We start from the raw sequence: 16288 nt of genomic DNA on the forward strand, positions 1-16288 counted from the left end.
ATGTTGCTTTGGAATTTGGCATGAACCGGGTCACTGTGTCCATGGGTCAGAGTTATCTTTCAAAACCAGATTATTCTGGTTTTGTTCAGCTTGCTTCTGGGAGTCACTGGGCTGTTTTTTGCTCTATATACCTAAACATCTCAGTTTCATCTCTGGCATATACACCTTCACTTCCAAGAAGAGTTGTGCTCTCATTGGCTACTGAGATGTCCTTGTAGCCAGCAAAAATTGCCTTGCAAACACTTCCTAGTATACTTGGTTTTTTAGGAGCTCTGTTCCCAGCTTTCCTCGACAGGTGCAAAGATGCCTGTGTTTTAATCATCCCGACTGATGTTGTCACCTAGAAGTTTATTGCATGTGATATTTTGAGTTTTTTTCCCATCGTCTGTTTGTTCTGTTCTCTTCTATACAGTGCTGGGAACTGAACCCAGGACTTCATATATACTGGGCAAGTGCTCTACTGTTTGTCTACAATTCAGTCCAAGAGAGTATATATTTTTCTTTTTTAACTTTTAAAAAAGATTTATTTATTTTTATTTTATGCGTTTTGTCTTACATGCATGTCTGTTTACCATGTGCATATCTGATGCCCTCAGAGGCCACAAGACAGTGTCAGATCCTCAAGAACTAGAGTTACAGATAATTGTGAGCCACCATGTGGGGGCTGGAATTGAACCTTGGTACTCTGGAAGAGCAGACAGTGCCCTTAACTGCTGAGCTGTCTTTCTGTCAAATATTTTCTGATCTATTCCAGAGGAAGTAGTGTTTTCAGCCACTCCTCTGGTAGGAAGCCTAAGGCCCCTGAGCCAGCTGTGACGAAGCCACCTGTAGTCCTTCCTGCCTATGGGACAGTAATTCGAGCACAGCTGTAAAGAGCTGACTCGTTGAGCACCAGAGTGATGGGACAAAAAGCAGAATTTTTCCATTTTATTCTCAAATATGTAGTCCCGCATGTCATCACTTAGTTCTTGATAGAGGCTTATTAAATATGAACCCAGCAAGAACAGTTTCCTACATCTGTTTGTAACATGTAAAACAATTCTAGTATCTTATTATTTGATATAGATTATTTAGGTTTAAAGAAAGATAAAGCACATGATTAGAATATCGATTAGAACAGAAGAAACAGTGGAAATGAGAGAGATTGGGGCGATGGCAAGCTCTCATCTCCACCCCTGTGAAACCCATCCCTCAATTCAGTCTGTTCAGTTAATTCAGTCACCACATAATCAACTTTGCAGTCTACACAACCTAAAATAACTCACGAGACAGTTTCCCTTTGAGCATTCACATCAGACTTTTGCTGTGAACCTGGAATTTCCTGGCTTTTGTGAGAGATAATTTGGGATGAATAAACAACTTATTTAATTGAAATAGGAATAGCCCTGTGGGGGCGATATGGATTGATTTCTCCCCCCATTTCTATTACAGTGTTTCTAAGACCACAGAGAAATTTGGAATCCATAGACCCGCAGTTTACAATTCGGAGGAAAATGGAGCAGATGAGAGAAGAAAAGGAGCTGGTGGAGCAGCTCCGAGAGGTACTGGGGGGTGGCCTGTGACCGAGTGTGGTGTTGAGAGTCACAGTTGTGTTCTCTGTGTGGGGAGAGCCTTCCTGAAATATCACACAGTGTCGTGTCCAGCTACGTAGGTCCCTGTCAGACTATTCGTTATTGAGTCACTAAACCCTGAGTCCAGTTTCTGTTTGTGCTAAAGGCCCATAATGGGATTCTGGTATACTATAACAGAATGCCTGCTATTTATTTGCTTAATAGTAGTGTTTCATTAGTTTAAAGGCATTTATCTAGTATTCTGAACTTCACATTCCAAACAGGTCAGAGCTTTTAAAGCCACCCTGTAATAAGAAAGCAATTTGAATTCCTGTTGAAGGTGAAGTCTTACCTGGATGCCATCCAAGATTTTCAGCTTAATGATGGGGTGGGGGGTGCTGGGGCTGGGTGTTCGCTGTGCTGTGGAGCCTCATGGGCACTGGAAGGTCTTTCTGTCTACTTTGGAAAATGATACATTTGTATGAGAAACTAACCGTCCCATTGCCAAGGAGGAAGCTGGTGTCAGTTGTGGAAGGTAGTGTGTAAGGAAGGTACTCACATTCAAAGAGAAGTATCATGGTTAGGGCCACAGAGGGTTAGAAAAGCTTCTGGGGGAGGGCACAGATTTTATGTTGAAGCCTCTCCTTTCTCTGACAAATGTTTTTTGGCCACTGTATTAGTTGGGACCTTTAAAGGGAAAGAACTGTAGAATGAATGAATATATACACATACATAGACACACACATGTATATACATATATGTACACATGTATTTAATATATATAATTATTTTATTCAAATATATATGCACACCAATATAGTTAGAGGACTTACTAGATTGACTTGTAAATAATATAAGTAATCATAACAGTCATTGTCTCATACTGGAGAGGCTAAGGATCCAGTAATTGCTCAGTCCTGGAGGCTCGATGTCTCAACAGACTGAATCTGGAACTGGAAACCTAGAGGACCCCTACAGAGCTGCTGGAATAAAAGCAAAGCTCCCTTCTTTCACGTCCAATTATCCAAGCTACAACCAGAGCATGTCACCCACATACAGATGGGTCCTCCAGATTCAAATAATCTGACCAAGAAAACCCCTCACAGGAGGGCTCCACAGATGCAGCCAAATTGACGATCAAGATTTGCCCTCACAACCACCATTGCATGCCAGGCAGCATTTAGGTGATGGGTGCTTATGGTTTTCCCAGTAAACCCACCTGCACAAGCTAAGTGCCCTGCCCGGCCAGGCAAAGATGGTGATGTCCTTTGAGTTGAAGAATGGCGTGGACGTGAACTCTGAGGGATTTCTTCTGCCCTCATGTAGCCAGAGAGCACTAACGCACTCACAGTGAAGGCTTGTGTCCTCTACCCAGACAACTAGGGAGTGGGTGGTCTAGCGAGACAGACCTTTCAGACAGTTGGTGCTCTACCCCAGCTGAACATTGGCAATAAGCAACTGGTCTACCCACGCCCTGCTAGCAAAGGCCCGCCAGAGGCCATCCCATTAGAGTGGTTTCAGAGAAGCCAAGGCAGAAGCCAGAAATTCACCCTCACTTGTAAGGAGCCAGGGGAGACCTGTGTAGAGCCTGGATCCTTCCTCTGGTTCCTACCCAGAGGAAGACTGCTATTATCCTGTCCCCTTTCTGCGGCCAAGTGGAAAACCTAGGTCTCTACCATAGTCTCGCCATAACTTGGTAGGAGACTTTCTTTTTGTACTGGACCAGTATCCTTAAGCACAGCTATCTAAAACAGAGTTTTAAGTACATCTGGATTTCACAACCCAGTGCAAAAAATGCCTGGATTTCAATTGAAAAATCACTCCACAAATCTAGGATTGGGTGGATCATAAACTCTGTGAGAAAACAGCCCACAAATGACAACTCTGATATGGCAAGGATGTTAGGATTACCTGACAAAATCTGGAGATGTTGCTTATTGGCAGAGTGGTGGGGTCAAATTCACTTGTTTACCATGGAAGACCCCGCTTTGATCCCCAGAACTGTAAGGGCAAATTGAATGCCTGGAATTGTGCAACAAATTTTCAAGGAGTTAAAGGTCATCCTCGGCTACACGGAGAGATTGATGCCAGCCCGGGCTACATGTGCCTCTGTCTCAGAAACAACCTAAAAAAAGGATTTCATTATTTGCGCAGTTTTAATTAGAGCATTTCATCACAACTGAATCAATCTGTCTTTATACAATGTTGAAAATATTTAACACAAGTGTTTTCCAAACATTCTGTGCCTGGTGTGTGTGTGTGTGTGTGTGTGTGTGTGTGTGTGTGTGTGTCTGGGGTGTGTGTGTGTGTCTGGTGTGTGTGTGCGCACATATGTGTGGGGCTGTGTCTGGGGTGTGTGTGTGTGTGTGTTTGTGTGTTTGTGTGTGTGTGTGTGCATGCACATATGTGTGGCGGCCAGGAGATGACCTCAGGTGCTCCTCGAGTTCCACCTACTTTTGGTTTTGAGTCAGGGTCTCTCTTAGCTTGGATCCTGCTCACTAGGCTGACTGTCTAGCAAGCCTCAGGGGCCCTCCTGACTTCACCTCCCTGGTGCTAGAATTGCAGGTACTCACTACCATGCCAGACTCTTTGGGCTCTGCTGTAAAGCTTGGGTCCTTGCAGATATTTCACTGACAGAGCCACCTCCCTACCTCCAGACAATCTTACCCCTGCCCCCTCATTGAGAGCAGTGCTCTAATTCAGACATACAGCTGTGTTTAACACTTCACTTGCTTTGGTACCTATAGCAATGGACTCTTTCTGCTTCCCGCCCCCAGAGCATTGAAATGAGGTTGAAAGTGACCCTGCATGAAGACCTAGGAGCTGCACTCATGGATGGCGTCGTGCTCTGCCACTTGGCCAACCACATCCGCCCTCGGTCTGTCGCCAGCATCCATGTCCCCTCGCCTGCAGTTGTAAGTAATGCCAGATAGAGGAAAACTGGCATACAGCAGACCCTCTTTGCATGGAGTTGTTGGTTGAAGATGCTATTGGGGTCTCCAGGAGTCTGCCTAGCTCCATTCCATTGGGTCCCATACAACTAGAAGAACAGAGTGAAGCTTGTATTCTGAGGAAACAGCACTGCCACTAAGGGGAGGCTATTAAAAACACATATGGGAAAGACAGAAAACAACTGTCTCAGGCATGGAGTTTAAAGATGTTACTGATCCATATGCTGTCTTAAAGGCCATGGAGCACATGGATATGCCGGTTTAAAGGCCATAAAGCACAGAGATTTGTTCCTCACAAAGGGGCATTTTAAACAGCGAGGTGTCTCTTCAGAAGGCTGTCTGGTTGAAGGCTTTTCCTAAGTGGACCCTCATGCTTTTTCTTAGTAGGACTCTACTAGATACTCACCAGATAGCCCAGGCCGAGCCCTCCTGTCTCAGCCTCCCCAGGGCTCGAGTTACTGGTTGGGATCTCTTCTCTCCACTCATCATTGAGGATTTTGCAGTAGCATCCTGAATACCTGACCAATCCAGGCACCACTCAGCTGGTGTTTCTCCTCCCTTCCCATCTTCTTTCCTCTCTTCCCTCTGCCAGGGATCAAACCTGTGGCCTCTGCCTGCTAAGCAAGTGCTTTCCCACTGAGCTATATCCTAGCCCAGACCCCTGTCCTAGGTGTCACAGAGCCTAGGGCAGGTGAAAGAAAGCTGCAGGGGCAGTTTTTGATCCTGCCTGCAAGAGGGGAGGATTAGAGATACGCTTGTCTTTGCAGGCCTCATAGGGTTATACAAATAAGCGCAGAAAGAGTTCATGTCAACAGGTTTGGTGCATCAGGAAAGTTGAGGGAGCTTAGGGGACTAAGATGCAAGACTGGATTAAGATTCCAGATCTGTGTCTAACAGCTTTGGGCAAGTTGCATCCTGTCTTTAGCTTGATACACCCTTCTCTGAAATAGAAGATGATATGAGGTAGTAGAGAGACAAGCCACATAAATGAGCCACTGCTAACATCCATGTTTATATATAGCAGCGCCACTAATGGTAAGGTACAATTTCGACCATGTAATCAGTGTGTCAGGTGACCACTTGTGTGAAACCCCTGCCCTCCTCCTTCAGGAAGCTCTCACTAGGGTATTCTTTATCCTACTGTGTTTTCTCCTGGTAGCAGAAGGATTAGCTGATGGTCTCATTTCAACTGTCACTTTCTTGTCTATCATATTGACTCTGCTTTTTCCTTCCAAAGGCGTGGCCACTTTTTTTTCTTTTTGGCCTCAGAAACATGCTGGGTGGGGGCATTGTAACTTCTCTTTGAAATCTGCCTCTATCATCCTGAGTGTAGGACAGTGAATTCTGTCCTTCAGTGTGGTGCAGAGGTCTCCAGTGTCTTCTTGTTGCTGTTACCAAGAGTCATGTTTATTTTTGAGCCCTGTGTGCGGATGTGTGCACATGAGCACAGGAGGCCAGAAAAGCGGGGCATTGGATCCCCTGGAGCTGGAGTTGCAGGTCTTATGTGGGTGCTAGGAACTGAACTTGGGGCCTCTGGTAGCCACTAAGCCAATTCTCCATGACATTTCAGCTTGGTAGAGAGAGAGGTAAGAGCTTGGCTGCTTTGCTTCTCTGATCTTCAGCTTGAGCCCCAGTATCTGTCCCTGGGTCTTTTGTTATTCCTGTTACAGGACTTTGGACCCATAGGACCTTAGGAGGCCAGGCTTCTGCCGCCTTGTCTCCTCCAGAACCTGTTCTTCTCTATCCCTGCATTCTCTATCCCTCTGTTCCTCCTGTCTGTGTCACTGGGCACAGCTGTCCTGTGTCTTTATGTGACGCTTGTGAGAGAGAGGACTTCCTCTTCCACCATGAGGGATGGCATTTGTTTACCTTCTTGGCTAAATTGTTTCAGCCCCACTTCTTGCGTTCTTTTTTAAGGAAATTAATAGTGGAATATTAAACAAATTAGTAAAAAGTGTTTAAAATTTACCATCAATTTTTTTTTCCTGTATGCATCCAACGAACCTGTTACCCATCCATACTTTCCCGGTCATGGAATTGAAGCAGTGCACAGCTTTGGGTGGAATCTACTGTTTCTAGTGTTGTTTACCTCTTTGTCTCTTTCTAATTCAACTTCTTTTTTATGGTAAGGAGACAGTTAGCCTCAAGGATTTTTAACCCTTTGTCTGGAACTACATTCTTTGTTGGAGAAAGGTGGATGTTTGTGGTATATTTCTAGGTGAACCAAAATGGATTATCCCATAGAACTCTGTGTGTGTGTTTGTGTGTGTGTGTATTATCCAGCTGTATAGTCCCATAGAACTCTGTGTGTGTGTGTATGTGCAGAAAACCTAGCATGTGCATGCGTGTATGTTAGCATAGCAACATTACATACTTGTGTCTATTTAAACATCTCTCTAACTAACATGCTCATTTAAATGTCTGTGTATGCACACAGTCCAAGAATATGACCCACAATATTAAGTTTTTTTCATCTCTAGATGGTTGTTTCTTTATAACTTTTATCTTAACACTATGTTGTTTCTGTGTGTTTACATTTCTAGCCAAAACTCAGCATGGCCAAGTGCAGGAGGAATGTGGAAAACTTCTTGGAAGCGTGCAGAAAACTTGGCGTGCCCGAGGTAACACCAGACTTAGTTCAAATGTCCATGTTTTGATAAAAAGTAGCTTCTTGAACCATTGAGTAGACATCTTGTTTTTGCTTCACATCTTTTTTCTTTTTTCTTTTTTTAATTTCAAGCAATCTTGAATAAGTGACATACACTTTGGACTGAAATTGCTCTGTGGCGATGAAATTAAAGTGGTTTTACAAGTATGTTCACTTCTAAGGAAAAGGGGCAATTATTTGTTTTGAAATGTAAAATTCAGAATTTGAAAGAAAAAGAGCTAATATCAATGAATTGATAAGAATCAATAAATTCTCTAAGTAGAAATTGCTTAGTGTCTCAGGACCAGATCCATAGAGGAACTAAGAGCAGCAGGTTGGAACAGGTGGGTTCCTTAGCCTTGGCTGTTTGGCAGACTACCCCCCCTACCATGGTATTCTTATTGCTGATTTTCATTCCCAGTGGCTGCATTTTAAGATATGAATCAAACTAATGTTCATTAAGAATACAAGGATTGCTATTGTTATCATTGATGATAACAAGGCATGTGGCTTTGTAGATTGCTTAACTACTTACATTTTCATTTATCCTACCATCTGCTCTAGGCCCAGGTTGCAGTTCTCTGTAGCCCACCTAGTTATAAAGTTTACCTGTCCCCAGCTGCCATCCCAGGCTCAGCCCTCCAGGCATACTCAGGAAGGTGCTTGGGGCTTTTAGAGATTTCCATATTTAATTTAACATAAAATGACTTTAGGTTTCAGCCACACAAATTGAGACATTCCTCATTGTTGTGATAGACAGAGATGAACAGAAATTAGATTTCTTATGGCTTCTATGTTTTCTAATGATACAGAGATAAAGCAACTTAAAAAGAACAAGGTGTTAAAAAACAAAACTCTCATGAAAGCCCCTGCATTTGTATATCACGTTTGAAAGTATATTATCACTCTCCTCCTTGCCCCCCCCCCACTCCCTTTTCTTCTCCCTCTCATTTCAGCATAGGGGGAGGTTAGTGAAGGATTCCTGTGCTACTTGAGAAAAGGGAGACTATTATTAAAGTGTCCTCACATCAAGCTGTGTCAAGAAAAAGAAACTTACCAATTCCATTTTTGAAAAACAAAACCTAATTTGATTTGCTGGTTGAAATATCTCTGTGATCCGTTCTGCTTTCAACTCCGCTAATTCATGCCTCTGTGTCGTTTGTGTGTGTTTGAATATTCCTTAAACACTCTTGGCTTCGAATGTTTATGAAAATTCAACTTTTCTGGTAATTTGGTTCTGCCGAGGGCTAGTAAGAGTTCCTGCCATGCATTGGAACTCCCAAGCCTACTGCAGATAAGAAATTACCGCATCTGTGTTGGAAGGTCCCGTGAATTATAAAGGATCATCCTTGTCACTGTCACTTGGCTTACCGGGGAACAAAGTGAAATGTGAATGCCCTTGCTTCGTGAGAAAAGGACAGCAAATTACCATACAAACAAGCAAGACAGAACAGTTTCTCAGTATGCCCCTATCGTGGTGCCCCTAATAGTCAGCTCATAATTGCCAAGAAGGGTGAAGAAAAGTGAATGACACTTGCCAGAGTCATATGAGCCAGTTGTTTATACTTTATTATTTTATAGTTGTAAGAGATTTTCAGTGTGTGTGTGTGTGTGTGTGTGTGTGTGTGTGTGTGTGTCCTTATTTCCATTGGTTGCAAGAGTTACCTTAGGTCACTACTACCAGAAAAAAGTTGGGTAAGCATCTAAACTTCTTTGTTGAGGATGTTAAGTGAAGAAGGTACACTTGGATGAAAAACCAGAAATCCCTAATTGGAAAGTAATTAGCAGCTTTTCCTGCTTGCTCAAAACAGAACGTGTTCATCTCACAAATGCATGATGGAATGTTTCCTTCAAGATGATGTGAAGTTCATCTGTTCTATAACACTGTGTTAGTTCCTTTTTGTTATGGGATCGCCATTTGAAACTACAGTCTAAAGTCAGCACAAACAGTTTGTACAATTTGGTATGTAGGGGTAGATTCAGTTAAACAATTACATGCAAAGTCAGTGGATGGGATGGGAACAGTTTTTAAAATTGTTCTTACTTTATAGTTTATTCCCTTTTGTAGAAATCTCCACCAGTACAACCCCAGATACTTGCTCCAGAGTTGGTCAGTGTTTGTGAAATAGTTACATACAATTGAACGCTTGATCCTCAAAACCAGGCAGAGGTCTGTTGTTTATCTAGGAAGTGTGTCCGTGTCCATGTTGTAAGGCAGCATTTCAGCTCACTACATGAATAGTAGAGGGTGTGTGTGAAGCTGTCATCCATGGTTTGGTAAGCCTACTCCTTACAGTAAGTGGGTCTAGCTGACTCTTGTGCATACATGGTGTCTTTGGTAGGCTAGATTCAGAGCTGTGTTCTGTGGTACCCTGTGTGAGACTGCTGCTAGGGGTCAGATTGGCAGCTATCTCTGACCTCTGTGCAAGCATCACCCTGGCCTTGAGGCCAGTGCTTGGTGAACTCCTAAATCATTCAGGATAGAGTATCTGAGTGTGGTTAAGTCTTGGGCCCTTGAAGCCTGAACTTGCTTTGTCATGTCTGAGTCAGCTCGGTCCTCCTGTCCTCTGGTTTGCATGTAACAGGTTCATTGTTGCTAGACTTCCACATCTAGACTGCTTTAGGATATTACTAGTAGTCTGTATCAGATTGAGAGAAGTCTCATTGATGAAGAATCAAAAGTATTATACCACAGATACTTACATGGTTCGCTGGGAATGTTTCCACCCAGTTTTAAATACATAACCCTGAACTTAGAACTCTGTAGGAATAGTCTTTCTCTTAACCAAAGTACCTATTTAGATGGGGAGGGCAGGGCTTAGATCAGAAAGATACTTTGTTTCCTCACTGCCCTGCCCTTGCCCAATTACTCTCACTAGAGAGAACATAGAAGAAAGTTAAGACTCTGACCCAGGATTCAAGAACACATCAGAAAAATCATCCACCATGATCAAGTAGGCTTCATCCCAGGAATGCAGGGATGGGTTAGAAAATCTGTCAATGTAATTCACCATATAAACAAACCACATGATCATCTCACTAGATGCTGAAAAAGCCTTTGACAAAATCCAGCACCCCTTTATGATAAAGGTCTTGGAGAGACAGGGATAACAGGAACATACCTGAACATAATAAAAGCAATATACAGTAAACCAACATCTAATATCAAACTAAATGGAGAGAAACTCAACGCAATTCCTCTAAAATCAGGAACAAGACAAGGCTGTCCACTCTCTCCATATCTCTTCAATATTGTACTTGAAGTTCTAGCTAGAGCAATAAGACAGCAAAAGGATATCAAGGGGATACAAATAGGAAAAGAAGACGTCAAATGATATGATAGTTTACATAAGTGACCTGAAAAACTCTGCAAGGGAACTCCTAGAGCTGATAAACACCTTCAGCAAAGTGACAGGTACAAGGTTAACTCAAAAAAATCAGTGGCCCTATTATATATAGATGATGAAGTGACTGAGAAAGAAATCAGAGAAACATCATCCTTTACAATAGCCATAAACAGCATCAAATATCTGGGGATAATGTTAACCAAAGAAATGAAAGACCTGTATATCAAGAACTTTGAGTCTCTAAAGAAAGAAATCAAAGAGGATACCAGAAAATGGAAAGATCTCCCATGCTCTTGGATTGGTAGATCAACATAATAAAAATGGCAATCTTACCAAAAGCAGTCTACAGATTCAATGCAATCCCTATCAAAATTCCATCACAATTCTTCACAGACCTTGAAAGAACAATACTCAACTTTATATGGAAAAACAAAAGACCCAGGAGAGCCAAAACAACCCTATACAATAAAGGAACTTCAGGAGGCATCACCATCCCTGACTTCAAGCTGTATTATAGAGCTATAGTCCTGAAAACAGCTTGGTATTGGCACAAAAATAGACAGGTAGACCAATGGAATCCAATTGAAAACCCTGATTTTAACCCACACACCTATGAACACTTGATTTTTGACAAAGAAGCTAAAATTATACAATGGAAAAAAGAAAGCATCTTCAACAAATGGTGCTGGCATAACTGGATGTAACATCTAGCATGTAGAAGAATGAAGATAGATCAATGTCTATCACCATGCACAAAACTTATGTCCAAATGGATCAAAGATCTCAACATAAATCCAGCCACACTGAACCTCTTAGAAGAGAAAGTGGGAGGTACCCTTGAACGAATTGGTACAGAAGACCACTTCCTGAACCAGTAGCACAAACACTGAGATCGACAATTAGCAAATGGGGCCTCCTGAAACTAAGAAGTTTCTGTAAGGCAAAGGACACAGTCAAAAAGACAAAAAAGGCAGGCCACAGAATGGGAAAAGATACTCACTAACCCCACATCTCACAGAGGACTGATCTCCAAAATTTACAAAGAACTCAAGAAGCAAGTCTCCAAAACACCAAAGGATCCAATTAAAAAGTGGGGGCACAAAACTAAATAGAGAAATCTCAATAGGGGAGTCTAAAATGGCTGAGAGACACTTGAGAAACTGCTCAACATCCTTAGCCATCTGGGAAATGCAAATCAAAGCAACTCTGAGATACCATCTCACTCCTGTCAGAATGGCTAAAATCAAAAACACCAAAGACAATTTATGCTGGAGAGGATGTGGAGAGAAGGGAACACTCCTCCACTGCTGGTGGGAGTGCCGACTCATACAGCCACTTTGGAAATCAGTATGGAGATTCCTCAGGAAAATGGGAATCAATCTAACACAAGACCCAGCAATTCCACTCTTAGGCATATATCCAAAAGATACAAATTCACACAACAAGGACATCTGCTCTACTATGTTCATAGCAGCATTATTTGTAATAGCCAGAACCTGGAAGCAACCTAGATGCCCCTCAACTGAAGAGTGGATAGAGAAAATGTGGTACATTTACACAATGGAGTATTACTCAGCAGAAAAAAAAACAATGGAGGTAAATGGATGTCACTAGAAGAAACCATCCTGAGTGAGGTAACCCAGTCACAAAAAGACAAACATGGTATGTACTCACTCATATATGGATTTATACATGGATCAGGATAGTGCCAGTCTACACTTCCACTGATAGAGAGTCTGTGAAACAGGAAAGAACCTAAGAGAGATATGCATGGTACCTTAGAGAAGAGGAATGAAGCAAGATCTCCTGAGCAGATTGGGAACATGGCGAGGGTTGGAGGGGAATGGGAGCTGGGAAGAAGAGAGGGGGAGAAAAGGAAGAGAGAGTAGGTCATGGGAGAACAGGAAGGTTGAGTGGGGGGTAGAATAGGGTGAGAACAGGATGAAAAATACCATAATAGAGGGAGTCATAGGTTAGAAGAGAGATCTGGCACCAGTGTGACCTCTAGTGATCTAAAGGGATGACACCAACTAGTAAGCTAAGCAATAGTGGAGAGACCACCTCGAATGCCCATTCCTGATAATGAACTTGACGTCTATACTATATGCCATCCTAGAACCTTCATCCAGTGACTGATGGAAGCAGAGGCAAACACCCACAGTTAAACACTGAACTGAACCCATGGAACCCAGTGACAGAGAGAGAGGAGCGATGAGCAAATTGGCAAAGAAAGGGCTGGTAAAACCGGCAGACAGCTGGGAGGCCAGCATGGGACTGATCCAGATCCCCTGAGTGTGAGAGTCAGTGAGGAGGCCTGGGCAACCTATGGGGCCCTGGGCAGTAGATCAGTGTTTATCCCTGGCATACAAATGGACTTCGTGTGTCCATAACACAAAAAGGGATGCTCTCTTAGCCTGGACTCTTAGGGGAGTGCCTGGACCTGCCCTGAGTGAAATGACAGACTCTAGATATCCCCTATATGGAAGGAAGTGGGGATAGGGTGGGAAGCTGGGGGGAATGGTGAGGGATGCGGGAGGAGGGGAGGGAGAGGGAACTGGGATTGACATGTAAAACAAGCTATTTAAAATTAAAGTAATTCAAAAAAATAAAATAAAAAACAGTGACCCAGTCAGCACTGGGTGTGTACACCTTGGCAGGCAGTGGCTCTTCTTGCCTCATTGGCAACACAGTCTGTTCAGGAGGATGCTGCAAGGCCACTAGTTTTCATTCCAAATTCACAAGGACAAGCTGTTGGGTGGATGTCGGTATTTGTACCAACTGGAGTTAAATAGCATTGAGAATTACTTGCAGATGCTAACACTGATTCTGTTACAATAGGCTTAACTATGTTGGAGGTTTTCTCCTTGTTACCACCTATTAGTATTTGGACCTGTATTTCGCAATGTGATTTTCTATAGCAAGTAATGGTAAAACATTCCTACACAACACATGCTGGATAGGGTTAGATTATGCAGGCATGATTAACGGATCAGAATTTTGTCACCCAGTGGCAAGTGAAGCTGTGGTTTCGTTTTCACTTTTAGGAGAAACGAGTTTCTTATTTTCTTTGAGTTTGTCTCAGTTTCCCACAGACTTTAGTAATCACTTTAAATTGAAAACAACAGTCAATTCTTTGAAGGGTGGAAAGGAGATTCTTGGCGTGATATTTATTCTGGTTGTGTAATCTTATTGGTTAATTCTGTAGTCGGGTAAGGAAATGCAAACTGACAGGTTTATTATTACAGCAATTTATAAATTCATACTTTTGGAGGATCCTACCTTATAAAGTCAGCTCATCTCTTTTTTAAGATTTATTTTTCTTTTTAATTACAAGAATGTCTGTGGGTTTGTGCATGTGAGTACAGTCACGATGAAGGCCAGAAAGGGGTATCAGAACCCCTCCTGCTGGCATTAAAGGCTGTCTCTCCATCTCCATCAATTCTTTTCTAAGTACCGTACACTCACGTGAGCATCCTTTCCCTGGTGTCTGCTTCTTTCCCACCTCTGGCCGGCAGCCTTCCAACCTGTCTCCATGTGTAGTTGAAAATGAATCATCTTAAAAGCAGCTTTTAAAATGAGGGTTTTAAATTTTTTGGATACAAGGACACTTTAAATTTTGTTTCAGATATATTTAGCTATTTTTTCAAGATGGCTGAGCACCTTTTTTTTTTTTCTGATGTTTTATTGTTGGCAATGAACCTAGGGTTAGAGGAAAGTTTTACACTAGAGACCCAATTTTTAATAACAATCAAGTTGCATATGTAGATAAATTAGCTTGACAATATCAGAGCTACCCTCTAAGTCCTTAAAATTGGCAATTCTTTATTATATATTTGGAGAAAATTCAAAATCCTCTACCTTTCTTCTCACCTCACCAGACTGTATACCTGGTTGCCAAGTTTGGGTGATTACCATCATACTGTTCTATGACATGTTCCATCAAAATATAAGCATATTGATTAAGTAAATGCATTCCAGTTTTCTAAATAGAACGTCTGCTTAGATAGGATTAGCTCTTAGAATCTAGACTCTGTGGCACCAGCAGTGTCCTAGTTTGGTTTCTGTTGCTGGGGTAAACACTATAGCCAAAAGCAACCTGGGGTGGATAGGGTTTGTTTCATCCTACAACTCCCAGCTAATGACCCATCACTGAAAGAATTAAGGGCAGAAACTGAAACAGAGGCTGTGGATAAACACTTCCCAGAAGATTTTACCCCAGTGGTGCTGGCTTTTTGTTTCCAGTCACAGTTGATTTCTCAGCCACAGCTAGCCAGCATTGATTTGTTCCAGTAAATCAAAGGTCTCACTGCAGTGGTGCTAGTCTCTTGTTGCGAACAGATGACCGGACCTCACAATTCTTGATTTGAAATATCACAAGTCTGGCCTCCATCGTCATCAGTGGTTTTAGCATCCTCCTCCAAGTCCCCACAGCAGCTCTTTAAGCTTTGAGCATCCAATCACTTCTCTAGACAAAGCTTCAAAATCCATCACCTCCCTCCCACAGAATAGCCCAAGGCATAAACGTCTCCTGGTCAGGTCCATCACAGCAGTACCCATTGTGGTACCGGTTCCTGTCTTAGTTTCTTTTCTGTTGCTGTGATAAAATACTGTCCTCTTGCTGTGAAGAGGCTGTGACCAAGGCAACTCTTACAAGAGAAAGAATTGTTTGAGAGAGTTAGTCCATCCAGGTGGGCAGCATGACGCTGTGTAGGCAGACATGGTGCTAGGGAAGTTGTTGAGCGCTACATCATGATCTACAGGCAGAGACAGGGACAGGAAGGGACATGGGGCCTGGCTTGGGCTTTTGAAACCTCAAAGCCCACCCCAGTGACACACTTCCTCCAACAAGGCCACACCTCCTAATCCTTCTCAACAAAGCCCACCCCTAGTGACACACTTCCTCCAACAAGGCCACACCTCCTAATCCTTCTCAACAAAGCCCACCCCTAGTGACACACTTCCTCCAACAAGGCTACACCTCCTAATCCTTCTCAAATAGTGCCACTCCCTTATGACTAAGTATTGAAACACATGAGCCTGTGGAGGACATTATTATTCAAACATCCAAAGACACTGACCAAAAACCAGCTTGGGTCTAGAAGGGAAGCCAGAGCGGAAAATCAAGGCAAGGACTGAATCAGAGACCATAGAAGAATACTACTTCCACTGACTGGTTCAGCCGCCTTACACAGCTCAGGGCTGAATGGGACTTGAGTTGTTCTAGGTAGCAACAGTTGACCAATAGGATTTCATCAGATTAAAGGGTTCTTCCCAGCCAAGGAAGCACAGAAAGCATTTGACAACAACTCAGTCAACAGAGGTTTGTAGCCAGGATAAAGAAACAACTCAACACCAGCAAAACACTAAAGGACTAGGAAGTTCTGTGAATAAATAGAAAATGAATTAGGAGATGAGGCAGCAATATCCAGAAAAAGGGCACATGGCCAGTCGATATCTGGAAAAGTTTATTGTTCTTAGCCATCATGGAATTTTAAAACTGTCGATGTCAGAATAGTATCATTAAGAAAGCAGAAAACTGCCAGGCAGTGGTGGTGCACACCTTTAATCCCAACATTCAGAAGGCAGAGGCAGGCAGATCTGTGAGTTTGAGGCCAGCCTGGTCTATAGAACGAGAAACACAGAGAAACTCGTGTCCATGTTGATAGAAACGTTAGTTACACCAGCAACTGGAAGTTGAAACGGCAGCTCCTCAGAAACCAGAAAATGTCCCAGGGACCCAGGTGTACTTTTCCTGAGTGTACACTTGAAGGAATCCGGGCCAGCCTTCCAGTG

The 16288-nt window shown here is 42.8% G+C and overlaps 1 protein-coding gene across 4 annotated transcripts in view; it reads left to right on the top strand.

Moving 5' to 3' along the window:
• Positions 1–16288, top strand: part of Lrch1 (leucine rich repeats and calponin homology domain containing 1) — a 178992-nt gene that overhangs the window by 149435 nt on the left and 13269 nt on the right. For all 4 annotated transcript variants that reach the window (XM_013114087.3, XM_013114089.3, XM_013114088.3 and 1 more), the window contains 3 exons: positions 1432–1541; positions 4328–4465; positions 7045–7122. In XM_013114087.3, coding sequence (XP_012969541.2) covers positions 1432–1541; positions 4328–4465; positions 7045–7122 — 326 coding nt within the window. The remainder of the gene's footprint in view (positions 1–1431; positions 1542–4327; positions 4466–7044; positions 7123–16288) is intronic.

This window comes from Mesocricetus auratus, unplaced genomic scaffold, assembly GCF_017639785.1.
Source record: "Mesocricetus auratus isolate SY011 unplaced genomic scaffold, BCM_Maur_2.0 Super-Scaffold_2245, whole genome shotgun sequence".
NCBI lineage: Eukaryota > Metazoa > Chordata > Mammalia > Rodentia > Cricetidae > Mesocricetus > Mesocricetus auratus.